General features: G+C 43.8%; 1 protein-coding gene across 4 annotated transcripts in view; it reads right to left on the bottom strand.

Annotated features, from left to right (window-relative positions):
• pik3r4 (phosphoinositide-3-kinase, regulatory subunit 4) overlaps positions 1-14,803 on the bottom strand; it is a 122,035-nt gene that overhangs the window by 89,595 nt on the left and 17,637 nt on the right. For 3 of the 4 annotated variants that reach the window (XM_085989023.1, XM_085989020.1, XM_085989022.1), the window contains exons 5-6: positions 12,994-13,215; positions 6,734-6,907 (exon numbers count right to left, since the gene is read on the bottom strand). In XM_085989023.1, the coding sequence (XP_085845149.1) occupies positions 6,734-6,907; positions 12,994-13,215 (396 nt within the window). The remainder of the gene's footprint in view (positions 1-6,733; positions 6,908-12,993; positions 13,216-14,803) is intronic. The other variant, XM_085989024.1, reaches the window with a different exon arrangement.

The following is a 14,803-nucleotide window of genomic DNA, read 5'->3' as shown; positions in this document are numbered from 1 at the left end:
AGAAATGATCAGATTTAACAAACTCACTTTAACAACTTACCATGGTGGGACCTGAACGCTCAACCTCTGGGTTGCTAGACAATTACCATAACCACAACATTAGGTTACCATACCCAGTGTCTCTCAGAGCTTGCATGATTGACTAAAACAAACAGTCAGAGAGGACATTCCCCAAAGTTCCTCCTGAAATTAGGTATAATCTCCCCCCTCCACCACAAGGTATATTACTAGTGATTGGAATGGGGGGTGGCAGCACATTGTCTAATGAATTGGGGGGGGGGGGGAACATCGATAAGCCAGATAGTCCTTTCATTCTTTTTATGTATGCTCATATGAACCATTTGCCTCTTGACAAATCCCATTTTAATTTTGTTCCCCCATTAAATTTATTATGCTTTTTAAAAAAAGTTTACAGGTGTATTTCAGATTGAAAGTACTCCCAGTAGAGTTCATTTTTTAAAAAGAGAGAAAAGCTGCATCTTATACGAGACTCCAAAGTTTGTATTATTTTTTTTTTTAAATTTGTGCAGGTCAAGCAGTTAAATTCCGGTAATAGATTTACACCCAAAAAATACCCGAATTAAAATTCACAATACTGCAGCAAAAACAGGGACACCTGGGAATCCCTGGCACAAGACCGCACAAAGTGGAGGAGAAGCATCCAGGAAGGCGCCGAACACCTCGAGTCTCTTCGCCGGGAACAAGCGAAAGCCAAGCGCATGCAACGCAAGGAGCGCACGTCAACCCAAGCTCCCCACCCACCCGCCCCTTCAACCACCGTCTGTCCCACCTGTGACAGAGACTGTAGGTCCCGCATTGGACTCAGTCACCGGAGAACTCATTTTTAGTGTGGAAGCAAGTCATCCTCAGTTCCGAGGGACTGCCTAAGAAGAAGAGTAGGAAAGATTCAAGTCGCTCTCTACTGGGCTACTGATCACCCAATTTCTTCGATTATTCTGAAGATTTCTCTTTAGAAGCTCCCTCGCTCTTCTGAGCCTTATAAATGATTTAGGATTGCTAATTAGGAATCAATGGGCCGAATGGCCTCCTTCTGTGCCATTATGACTATGGCTCATACTGACTCCCTCAAGAAATGTGCACTCCACTTTGTAGCTTTAATCTACACACGTAAAAGAACAAATTTACTAACCACGATTACAAAACATTCTCTAGACATTTTGGAATGCAGTGAATAAGGTGACTAGCCTTTTAAGAATTTGACACAAGAAAGCAAAACATCTTAAAAACAATAAATATAGTGGAATAAGGTGCTTAATTAAGTTGGGTTTTGTATTGTATATACCTTTAAAAGGGGGGAACTATCTTTTACAGCTCATGTATACTGCAGTACCAGCAGTGACCACACTTGTATATAGCACTGAGTAGTAATCTGTACAGATCAGTTCCAGTGTGAGCCACGTTGAGTAAACACCTGTTGTACCGTTCTCCTGCAGTCTGTGTCTTATTATACACAGACACAACATTGGCGACAAGGCAAGTTCGAACCTACCTGCAACTCTGCATCACCTCCCGGGGATTCGTTCCTGGAGATCAGTGGATTGGAGGTCAAGGCCAGAGACTCGGGCGTCGACCACGGGCAACCGCCCAGTCATCCAGTAGAGACTCGAGAATTGCGGGGGAGGCTGTCGAGAGCCAGGCTTGGCTTTCCAGTCGAGGTGGTCCAGCGAAACGGGCTGGCAACAGGTAGTGCGCAGACCCTTCCTGGACAACGGCGAGCTGGAGCCCGACCGAGCGGCACAGCAAAGGGCCGAGCAGCGTCGACGGGGGGGGGGGGGGGGGTGGGGGGGGGAAAGAGAGAGAGAGAGAGAGAGAGAGAGAGAGAGAGAGAGAGAGAGAGAGAGGGCAGAGCGCACAGGGCGCAGCCGGTGTTCAGGGGCCGAGCAGTGTTGAAGAGAGGGAGAGAGAGACGCGCAGAAACCCGCGAGGCGCCGCCATTGCCACGAGGACCGCCGAGAGTGGCGTTGGCAGCAGCGGGGGAGGAAGGAAAGCACGGGAGACGCCATTTTAAGCCATTGGGAGATGCCATTTTAAACCACACCCAAAATGCAGAAGAGTGGCAGTATCACCGCATTAGACAATGAAGTCGAAGATTGGACTACATATGTCGAACGAATAGAGGTATACTGCAAGGCAAATGAGGTGTCAGATGACAAGAAAGCGTCGGTATTGTTAAATTTAATGGGTGCAAAGACGTATGGTTTATTACGAAATCTAGTAACCCCAACGAAGCCAATGGAAAAGAGTTTTGAAGACATAGTAACGATACTACAGGAACATTTAAACCCCACACCGCTGCCGATAGCAGAAAGATTCAAGTTTCACAAACGGAACCAGCATAAGGATGAAAGCAATGCTGATTATTTAACAGAACTGCACAAACTATCGAAACACTGCCAGTTTGGAGCGGGACTGGCAGATACCTTAAGGGACAAGTTTGCGTGTGGGCTTCAAAGTGAAGGAACCCAGAAACGGCTTTTATCTGAAAAGGACCTTACGCTGGAAAAGGCTTTCAGCATTGTGGTATCATATGAAGCAGCAGCACGGGGCGCTGCAGAGATACAACAGAGACCGCAAGAATATGGCACAAATGAAATGTCATATAGAACAGAGAAGTGCTATCGCTGCGGCAGAACAACACACGACCAGAATGATTGCTGGTTCAAAGACAAAGTGTGCAGACAGTGTGGAAGAGTAGGACACATAGCACGAGTCTGCAGGTCAGGAAAGAAAACCAGCAATAAGAAACCAGCAATAAGAAACCTACCAAAGAAAAGTACAAGAAGGTACATAAGATGACGGAGAATAGTTCAGACGAACAAAAGAGTGATAACGACTCAAAGCAGGGAACCGAGTTGTCTGAAACTACATAATGTGATCACAACGGAGGATCACAGAACCATTTGGGTCACTCTCAAGATAGCAGGAGTCCAGGTAAAGATGGAATTGGACACAGGATCAGCCCTAACAGTCATAAACCGACGGGACTACGAGCGGCTATTCTCACACATACCCTTGAGAGACACAAAAATTATTTTGAAGACGTACACAGGGCAAAAAGTCTACCCCAAAAGGAAAAATAAGGGTGACCGTTATATATAACGGTAAGGAAACACCAAAACTAGACCTGTATGTATTGCAAGATGGAGGACCACCATTACTGGGACGTGAATGGATCCGGAAAATACAACTGGGTAGGCATTCCATACAGGCACTGACTGTGGCTGACAAAAAGGATGACAAAAAGGAGGACAAAGATCCTAACTGACACGAAAGAAGTGTTCCAGCAAGGACTCAGAACACTAAAAGGCATGACAGCGATGATTAAAATTGAAGAAAACGCAAGCCCAAAATTTTTTAAGGCCAGACCGGTACCTTATGCGATCCGCCCAGCCGTCGAAGCAGAGCTGGAGAGTCTGGAACGTTCAGGTGTACTGTCCAAGGTAGACTGGAGCAAGTGGGCTACACCCATCGTCCCTGTGATGAAAAAGTCGTTGAGCAGCACGCCTGGGGAACCAAGGAAGGTTCGCATCCGTGGGGACTTTAAGGTAACAGTGAACCCGGTCCTTCACACCGTACAATATCCACTTCTGTGGATTGAAGATATTTTCGCCTCGCTATCTGGAGGGAAACGCTTCACTAAGATTGATCTGGCCCAGGCGTATCTGCAAATGGAGGTAGAAGAAGCATCAAAAAAATACCTCACAATCAACACTCATAAAAGGTCTCTACCAATACAACCGGCTGGTATTCGGGATAGCATCAGCTCCGGCTATTTGGCAGAGGGCAATGGAACAAGTCCTGCAAGGGATCCCAGGGACCCAGTGTTATTTGGACGACATCCTGGTCACGGGCGAAAATGACAGTAATCACCTTGCCAACCTGGAGCAGGTGCTCGCTAGATTGCAGGAATATGGGCTCCGAGCTAACCGCCCCAAATGCGAGTTTTTTAGAAAACAGATCTCATATTGTGGCCACGTTATCGATAAAGAGGGGTTACATAAGTCCCCAGAGAAGATTGAGGCAGTAGTCAAGGCTCCAGCACCAGAAAATGTGTCACAACTGAGGTCGCTCCTCAGGCTGGTAAACTACGACCATAAGTTCTTGCCAAATTTGTCTACAATACTACACCCACTGAACACCCTACTACAAACTGGAGTGACGAATGTAGACGAGCTTTCCAGAAGAGCAAAACACTGATCACATCGAAAGAGGTATTGGCCCATTACAACCCAGCATTACCAATTCGGTTGGCATGTGATGCGTCACCCTACGGCATTGGAGCGGTGCTGTCGCACAAATTCTCGGACGGCTCAGAGAGGCCAATAGCCTTTGCGTCACAATCACTAACCTCAGCCGAGCGTAACTACGCCCAGATTGACAGGGAGGCCCTCGGCCTAGTGTGGGGAGTGAAAAAGTTCAACCACTATCTGCACAGGCAGAAATTCACCTTGCTGACTGATCACCAGCCTCTTGTCTCCATTTTTAATCCGAAGAAGGGCGTTCCGGTGATGACTGTGCAACGACTACAAAGATGGTCACTTTTTCTAGGGGCGCACCACTATGAGATTGAATACAAGGGCACGAAACAGCATGGAAATGCTGATGGGCTATCACACCTGCCACCGCCTACTGCGGAGGAAGCACCAGCAGTGGATCCTGTCGAAATATTCCATTCGACTATAGTTGAATACCTACCGGTAACTAACGCTTGTATCGAAAAGGAAACCCGGAATGACCCGACACTGTCTCGGGTATATGATTTGACGGTGAAGGGATGGCCAGCACATGGCGACTCACTGTTGCCAGCATTCTCGACAAGGAGAGAACAGCTGTCAGTGTGCCGGGGGACCTTGATGTGTGGATCCTGAGTGGTAATTCCACCCAAGTTAAGGGATAGAGTGCTCAATGAGCTTCATGAGGGTCATCTGGGAGGGGTGAAAATGAAAAGCCTAGCCAGGGCTTATGTGTGGTGGCCGGGAATCGATAAACAAATCGAGGACCTGACCAAGAGCTGCTCAGGATGCCAGAAAGTCCAAAATGCACCACCACAGGCCCCTCTACACCCATGGGAGTGGCCCTCATCTCCATGGCAACGGGTGCATAATGATTTTGCTGGTCCATTCATGGACTCAATGTTTTTAATAGCCGTGGATGCGCACTCGAAATGGCCCGAGGTCATCAAAATGTCCTCCACCACCACGGAGAAAACTATTGCAGTCCTACGGACCATTTTTGCCAGGAATGGCTTGCCAGAACAGATTTGCTCCGACAACGGACCACAGTTTGTGTCCGAAGAGTTCCGGAGGTTCTTGAAAAAGAATGGGGTAAGGCATTACACATCCGCCCCGTATCATCCAGCCACAAATGGATTGGCTGAGAGGTTCGTACAAACCTTTAAGAAGGCAATAAAGGCTATGTACAATGACAACATTCCGCTGCAGCACAAGGTGGACAATTTCCTGTTCGCCTACCGGAATGCAACACACGCAGTCACCAACCAGGCCCCAGCCATGATGTTCTTTAACCGAAGGTTAAGATCTTGCCTGGATTTGCTCAGACCAAACGTACGAAGAGATGTTGAGAGTAAGCAATTCCAGCACATCCATGAGAAGCCAACAAGGAGCTTCAATGTAGGGCAACTAGTCTTGGCCCGCGACTACCGAACAGAAAAATGGCAGCCAGGAACGATATGCACACGGCAGGGCCCACTAATGTACACAGTGGACGTTGGGGAGAGCATCGTGAGACGCCATGCTGACCAGATCCTAGAGTCACAGGAACAAGTCAACCCCATGCCTCGCCCATACGTACCTGGTGATGAACCCGACGTACAGGTCGCATCTACCCCAGAAACAGTAGCATCGGAAGCTGATGAACCAACCGACGACAGGGGGCCAGAATCGCCTCCGCATCAAGAGCAAGACACTCGGGAAAGGCGCTATCCAGAAAGGATCAGGAAGCCTCCCCAAAGACTGAATATATAAATAGACTATTTTCAGCTAATGTTGCATGTTAAGAGTGTTAATTGTAATTAGTTGATATTTAATTGTTAAATGAGTGTTATGGTACTGTTAATCTAAAAGGGGAGGAATTGTAATGTATATACCTTTAAGGGGGGAACTATCTTTTACAGCTCATGTATACTGCAGTACCAGCAGTGACCACACCTGTATATAGCACTGAGTAGTAATCTGTGCAGATCAGTTCCAGTGTGAGCCACGTTGAGTAAACACCTGTTGTACCGTTCTCCTGCAGTCTGTGTCTTATTATACAAAGACACAACAGGTTTCCCACTCCCCAATCACTTGATTAGTAAAGATATACAGACCAAAAGATCCTAAATTCAATTTCCCATCTGTGTTGAGTTATCTGATCTCATCCGCAATGGCAGAGTGCCAGAAATTACCTCATGGCCCCGGTCCAAGGAGAGAAAAATTAGCAAACATTCTTGCTTCTGATTGGTATCCAGAGGAACCCCCTCTCCCCTCTCCACCAACCACAATCAGAAATTGTCTGGGTAAAGACAGGAGTGTTTTCAGCTATGCTGCCTCTCATGACTGAACAGCCTGCTCACACTCAACGACGAGACTCCGAACATGTAGTCACTTGGTTCAGGTTGCAGAGGGTGATCATGCTCATTTAATTGTGTTCCAGTGTGAAACAAACGGAGAGAAAAGGGAAAATTTGTTTTTCCAGCAAAAATAAATCTTACCGATATCACTGGCAAACTCATAGATGTGAGGTTTTTGCAGAAGTCCCAACTGACACATGCAAGTCAGGGCATTCAGGGCTTTATAGATCACAAACTCCTCGGCATCACTGAGTCCTTGCTGAAGAAGAGGTTTAAGAATTGATGAGCTCTGCCAGCCAACATAAGCTGCCACACCTGAAAATAAAACACAACTTGCAAGTTAAGAGTATCTTTTGTCTTCTAAACCAAGTCTAAAAAATTCAAAAAGGTAAAACTCATAATGAGGTGCAATTTTCCCATGAACAGGTCTCAAACAACAAAGAGGCGGTTAGGATCTCTTTATTGTTGGCTCATATCAAGTTTTCTCCTTCAATCAAAAGCACAGAAAATACAGAATCAGGCACTTCTACAATCTGCATAATTGAAGCTGGGATTGAGAAACATAGGTTTCTGCAGGGCTGCAGACATGGGCATTCTATAAACAGAAAATTCTGCTGCTACACAGAACTGGTCTCAACTTGCCTAATAAGATTGTATGAATCTAAATTCCAATCCAAGTTGATTTGCCTTAGTGTTTCGTTTACTGGGAGGCTAATGCCCTACAGCACCACTCAAAGGATTAAAGAAGTATATACCATGTGTTTGAGGGTGTGCTGGATAACCCCTGTAGATACTACCACATTACAAAGATACACTTGAATGATATTTTGAAATTATATTTAAAACTGTGCAATTTGATACACTGAGGTTGTGAGAAGGACACTTTGAGATGGGAAAAGAATTTAAATCTTTCACAGTTTAGCTTAGAGAAATAACAATGTTTAATTCCAGACTTTACATCAAATGGATGAATTTTACCAAAGAAACTAAAAGAATCATTTACTCAGTTTACATCATTACTTTTGGTACACTCACTGTGCACTAATGACTTGGAGAGAAGTACTGTGCATACACAAGTGCTGGCACCACATGTGATGCAGGCTGTTGAAATGCCTGTACAGTAAAATAATACCACAGAGCCACTGTGTGGCATAAAACGGATGAAATAAAAGCAATAGTCTCAGACCTTCAAAGCCCAAGGTATTTTGCACAGCTTCTTGCACTGTGTTAGGTCAATAGATACCAAAAATTAAAAACTAAATGTTCTTACCTATACGGATTGTGTTTATTTGTTAGCTAAATAATTTCAACTGAAATCTGTTGTGAATACTTTAAATAATTAAGTCTTTCCTCAAATTACATGCAGCAATGTTATTATTACTTGCCTAGATTTCAGTTTGAATGGACTGCATTTCAACTTCTTTTGCACTTTTTAAAAATTAGAGAATATTATATGAAAATAAACCTGCCTCAAAAGAAAACTGACCAGTTGGCAGCTGAAATTATTTGTTCCAGCTCTGGCAAAACCATGAAAGTTAAGATTTCCAGTACATTTCAGAATTCACTTCAGTTTAAAGTTTTATCCAAGTTCTTGAAATATAGGTCCTATTGCACCACCTTGTGGCCAATTCCAGCAAAGCATCTTAGTTACTTTAGAATTAACAAATAAAATACATTAAAATACCCCTACAATTTATATTACCGTTCCTGAAACAAATTCTATGTTGTAGATACAAACGAATTAAAAGCAAACCTAAGCCTATTCACTGCCTTTCTTTTAATGTCATTACAATAGTAGAATTCCTAATTTTCTTTGTGGGGAGCATCTATAACTTGTTCCTGGGACTAGGGACAGGGTCACTGGCAAGGCTTGGAAGCTAAGCAGAGCCAGGCCTGGTTAGTACCTGGAGGGGTGACCATCAGGGAAGACCAGGTGCAGAAGGTCACAGAAGGAGCCCTGAGGAGGGGCGGTTGGCGAGAAGGTCATGGAAGGAGGAGTGGCTGGTGAGCAGGCCCGGGCGTTGGGCTGAAGATTGTCGGACAGGAGGAATGGTGGAAATGGAATGGCGGCACGCAGCGGCTTTGCTTCTCCCAGTCATGGGAGCTTGCAAGATCACATTTCGTTGTTCATGTACTTGTGCAATTACAATAAAGTTGAATTATTATTATTATAAATAGATACTCGTGGGAAATTACATTTTCATGAAATTACTGGCTTTGGGCACCAATAAATTGTTACAGAATACAAATAACTAGTAACTTGATTAAGTGTATTTTTTTTCAAAATTGATTGAACTAAATTTGAAATACCAACATCCATCATGTAAGAGTCTTGAAACGTATACAGAATATTGCAAACAGAATCATAATTTAGATATAGGACAAATCTAGTGGGAGGATAGAAGATTGGGAATGCTTTAAAAGACAGCAAAAAATAACTAAAAGATTGATTAAGAAAGGGAAGATAGATTATGAAAGTAAATTAGCAAAAAATATAAAAACAGATAGCAAAAGTTTCTATAGTTATATAAAAAGAAAAAGGGTGGCTAAAGTAAATGTTGGTCCCTTAGAGGGTGAGACCAGGAAATTAATGGTGGGAAACATGGAGATGGCAAAAACACTGAACAAATAATTTATATCAGTCTTTACGGTAGAGGACACTAAGAATATCCCAACACTGGACAAACAGGGGGCTCTAGGGGGGAGGAGCTAAATACGATTAAAATCACTAAGGAAGTGGTACTTGGTAAAATAATGGGACTCAAGGCAGATAAATCCCCTGGACCTGATGGCTTACATCCTAGGGTCTTGAGGGAAGTGGCGTTAGGGATTGTGGATGCATTGGTAATAATTTTCCAAAACTCCCTGGACTCGGCAAAGGTCCCGGCAGATTGGAAAACTGCTAATGTAACACCCTTATTTAAAAAGGGTAGCAGGCAGAAGGCTGGAAACTATAGACCTGTTAGCCTAACATCTGTGGTTGGTAAAATGTTAGAGTCCATTATTAAGGAGACAGTAACGGGACATTTGGATAAGCATAATTTAAATAGGACAAACTCAGCATGGTTTCATGAAGGGGAAGTCATGTTTGACAAATTTGCTTGAGTTCTTTGAGGAAGTAACATACAGGGTGGATAAAGGGGAACCAGTGGACGTAGTGTATTTAGACTTCCAAAAGGCATTTGACAAGGTGCCACACAAAAGATTATTGCTCAAGATAAAAAATCACGGGATTGGGGGTAATATTCTGGCGTGGGTGGAGGATTGGCTCTCTAACAGAAAGCAGAGAGTTGGGATAAATGGTTCGTTCTCAGACTGGCAATCAGTAGCTAGTGGTGTTCCGCAGGGGTCAGTGCTGGGTCCCCAACTCTTTACAATCTATATTAATGATTTGGAGGAGGGGACCGAGTGTAACATATCAAAGTTTGCAGATGATACTAAGATGGGAGGGAAAGTAGTGAGTGAGGAGGACATAAAAAACCTGCAAAGGGACATAGACAGGCTAAGTAAGTGGGCAGAGATTTGGCAGATGGAATACAATACTGGAAAGTGTGAGGTTATGCACTTTGGCAGGAAAAAATCATAGAGCAAGTTATTATCTTAATGGCAAGAAACTGGAAAGTACTGTAGTACAAAGGGATCTGGGGGTCCTGGTGCACGAAACTCAAAAAGTTAGTATGCAGGTGCAGCAAGTGATCAAGAAGGCCAATGGAATGTTGGCTTTTATTGCTAGGGGGATAGAATATAAAAACAGGGAGGTATCGCTGCAGTTGTACAAGGTATTGGTGAGACCGCACCTGGAATACTGCATACAGTTTTGGTGTCCATACTTAAGAAAAGACATACTTGCTCTCGAGTCAGTACAAAGAAGGTTCACTCGGTTAATCCCGGGGATGAGGGGGTGGTCATATGAGGAGAGGTTGAGTAGATTGGGACTCTACTCATTGGAGTTCAGAAGAATGAGAGGCGATCTTATTGAAACATATAAGATTGTGAAGGGGCTTGATCGGGTGGATGCGGTGAGGATGTTCCCAATGATGGGTGAAACTAGAACTAGGGGGCATAATCTTAGAATAAGGGGCTGCTCTTTCAAAACTGAGATGAGGAGAAGCTTCTTCACTCAGAGGGTGGTAGGTTTGTGGAATTTGCTGCCCCAGAAAGCTGTGGAAGCTACATCATTAAATAAATTTAAAACAGAAATAGATAGTTTCCTAGAAGTAAAGGGAATTAAGGGTTACGGGGAGCGGGCAGGAAATTGGACATGAGTCTAGGTTCGGAATGGTCATGGCCCTGTGGGTAGTGGGGCGGGCCCAGGGGCTGTGTAGCCTGGTTCTGCTCCTACTTCTTGTGTTCTAATTCTGTGTTAGATTTCAGGAGATGGTTTTATTCCTGTTCCTGGCAGGGGTGGAGATCGTCTTTACAGAAGGTAAGTACTGTAGAAAATATAGGGACAGAGTGATCCCCTGGACGAGTTTCGATCACCTAGATGGGTCGGAGAGGAATTTCCCAGATTTTTTCTCCCAAATTGGCCATTGGGTTTTTTATCTGGTTTTTCGCCTCTCCCGGGAGATCACATGGGTTCGGGTGGATGGAGAGTGATAGAAGATTTGAGGTTAGGATCAGATCAGCCATGATATTATTGAATGGTGGAGCAGGCTCGAGGGGCCAATTGGCTTATTCCTGCTCCTGTTTCTTATGTTCTTATGTACAAGCAAAATTTCAAACAGGAAAAGCAGAGTGGAAGTGAGCTGAAAGAAAGAGAAGGAAGTTCAGAGGTACGCATCATACGGGTGTCATCAGGAACAACAGTCTTCAGAGTCCAGAAGGATCTGACAATGGATAAAACGTGACGCTAGATATAAAGATAAAACCAGAAAGAGAACAATGGAGAGTAGTTCTATATCAAGGTTAAAGTTTGAGGAGAATAGGAAGCCAAAAAAGGTCAATTTTCGCTCAGCTCTAGCATTAGGACGAAAGAGGCATGGAAAGTAGAATTCACAAATGTTGCAAGACATCGTTAGCAAAGGACCAATGGGAGCATTTAGCTGATGTGTTTTTTTCAATAAACTTGCCCTTATGAGTTCTAATAGTGTCATTTACAGACATTATGGGATGAATTTTAATGGGGAAGGTGGGTTGGGAGTGGGGGTGGCTCTGAAGCAGTTGGGAAACCTGGGAGAACAGGTTTCCTGCAAACCCTGCCAAATTTAACAGCAGGGCCCGATTTGCATGGGAAACCTGTTTCCCACCTGCAGTCAGCCAGATTGAGAGGCTGGCTGGCTCTGGGCGAGTAGGCCTGCGGCACTAGGCCGCAGAGAGGAGGAAGGAAGGGATCATGTGGGGGTCTGGGCGCAGCCGGAAGAGGTTCAGGGGCCTGAATCAGCACGGGGGGCGGTTGGAATAATATCAGAGGCCTGGTGGGGGGGTGGGAGAAATCGGAGGCCTGGTCCGGGGGGGGGGAAAGAGAAATCAAGAGGCCTGGCCTGGGGATGGTGGGGGAGGGAAATAGACAACCTACCTCCTGGGAGCAGGATGGTTGCCCACCCTGCCTCCGTTAAAAACAGAAGTAGACGGGTTGGAGGCAGGTTGAGGTTGGGATTCAAATGTTTAACACTTGAACTTCCCACACAAGCTCAACCCACCTGTATTTTTAGGTTAAAATTCCCCCCTATGAAAGTTAAGGTAGGCTTGGAATGCCTCAGACTGATCAAAGCACCAGATATGATGGGCAGAATTTCACAAGATGGGAAAGGGCAACTATGACTGAACCAATGTGCAGAACTGATGGAAGTGGAAGAGTAAGGTATGAGGTCCATGTTAACTAGGACTAGTTACTTGTCTGGCATAAACAGGAGGATCAGAACAGTAAAATGCAGTTGGATCAGGGATTTTCAACACTCAAATGCTTCAGGCAGCTATTATTATGTCTATACACGGAATAGGCTACATTTTAGCATAAGTATCTCAGAAAAATTTCAAGTACGTTTTCCAGAAGAAAGACAATTCTGTACATCAGATCATCATAACAATACCACATAATTAACTCCTATTATTTAATCTAAACATTATGCAAAAAAAGTTTCATGTGATTTTTTTTCAAAAAGGCCAGTAATAAATTAATGTTGTTTTCTACTTTCCGACTTTAAAGAACACTTGAATTTTGCCTGAATACTAAATTGACATCAATGTGTTCATTTGTTTAAAAAAAGTTTAAACAAGCACATTTGGATGAAAATGAACATGGCAAAGTAGTATTTTACTTTTATACAGGCCAATACAAAATAGTTTCAAAATCATTTTTTTTAAAACCAACACGCCCTGATAGCCATTACTCTAATTGGACATAATTACCTATAGTACAATAGTGGCCTCATACTGCCACAAAGAGGTACTGTACTTACCAACAATACTATCAAAGAAAGCACCTCGAAGATGCCAATCATTTTTATCATTCAAGAAGGTGATCATGTGTGACAAGAGGACATCATTAGCCTTTTGACGTCCAAAGAACACACAAAGCCGAGTTATACCATTCTCCATTAAAGTCTGCTTCACTATATTTTCTGGGTCACTCAACAGCGTCACCACCTTTTGCTGAACCATCTCATGTAGAGCTTGCAATTCTACAAACATAGGATTAAGTTCAGTATTAGTACTCAACTGTTGGCTTCAAGGAATTAAGAACATAAGAAATAGGAGCTGGAGTAGGCATTTGGCCTTTCGAGCCTGCTCACCATTCAGTAAGATCATGGCTGATCTTCTACCTCAACTTCACCTTACCGCACTATCCCCATATCCCTTGGCTCCCTTTGTATCCAAGAATCTATCGATCTCTGTCTTGAATATACTCAATGACTGAGCATCCACAGCTCTCTGGGGTAGAGAATTCCAAAGATTCACAACCTTTCGAGTGAAGAAATTTCTCCCCATCTCAGTCCTAAATGGCCGACCCCTTATTCTGAGACTGTGACCCCTAGTTTTAGACTCCCCAGCCAGGGAAACATCCTCACAGCATCTACCCTGTCAAGCCCCTTAAGAATTTTATACGTTTCAATGAAATCACCTCTCATTCTTCTAAATTCTATGGAATATAGGCCTCGTCTACTCAATCTCTCCTCATAGGACAATCCCCTCAATCCTGGAATCAGTCTGGTGAACCTTCAGTGCACTCCGTCCAAGGGAAGTATATCCTTCCTTAGGTAAGGAGACCAAAACTGTATACTGTATTCCAGGTGTGGTCTCACCAAGGCCCTATATAATTGCAGTAAGACTTCTTTACTCTTATACTCCAATCCTTTTGTAGTAAAGGCGAACATACCATTTGCTTTCCTAATTACTTGCTGTACCTGCATGTTAACTTTCTGTGATTCGTGTACAAGGACACCCAGGTCCCTCTGAATACCAACATTTCTCAATCTCTCTCCATTTAAAAAATATTCTGCTTTTCTAGTTTTCCTACCACAGTGGAAAACTTCACATTTCTCCACATTATATTCTATCTGCCATGTTCTTGCCCACTCACTTAACCTGTCTATATCCCTTTGCAGCCTCTGTGTCCTCCTCACAGGTTACTTTCCCACCTAGCTTTGTCTCGTCAGCAAACTTGGATACATTATACTCAGTCCCTCATCCAAGTCATTAATATAGATTGTAAATAGCTAAAGCCCAAACACCGATTCTTGCGACACCTCACTAGTTACAGCCTGCCAACCAGAAATTGACCCATTTATTCCTCTGTTCTGTATGTCCGTTAACCAATCCATGCTAATATATTACCCCAATACCATGAGCCTTAATTTTGTGTAATAATCTCTTGTGTGGCACCTAATCAAATGCTTTTTGAAAATCCAAATACAATACTTCCACTGGTCCCCCCTTTATCTATCCTGCTCGTTACCTCAAAAAACTCCAAGAGATCTGTCAAACGCTATTTCCCTTTCATAAATCCACGTTGACTCTGCCCTATCATATGATTTTCTAAGTACCCTGTTACCAAGTAGATTATAGATTATAGTGTTTTCCCTACTACTGATGTCAGGCTAACTGGTCCATAGTTCCCTGATTTCTCTCTCTCTCTCCCGCCTTTCTTGTATAGCAGGTTTATATTTACTACCTTCCAATCTGCAGGGATCGTTCTAGAATCTGGGGAATTCTGGAAGATCAAAACCAATGCATCCACTATCTCTGTAGCCACCTCTTTTAAAACCCTAG

Source organism: Somniosus microcephalus, chromosome 5, assembly GCF_052327205.1.
Source record: "Somniosus microcephalus isolate GS21.2 chromosome 5, FLI_Smic_1.0, whole genome shotgun sequence".
NCBI lineage: Eukaryota > Metazoa > Chordata > Chondrichthyes > Squaliformes > Somniosidae > Somniosus > Somniosus microcephalus.
This window is presented reverse-complemented; position numbering and strand designations above follow the sequence as displayed.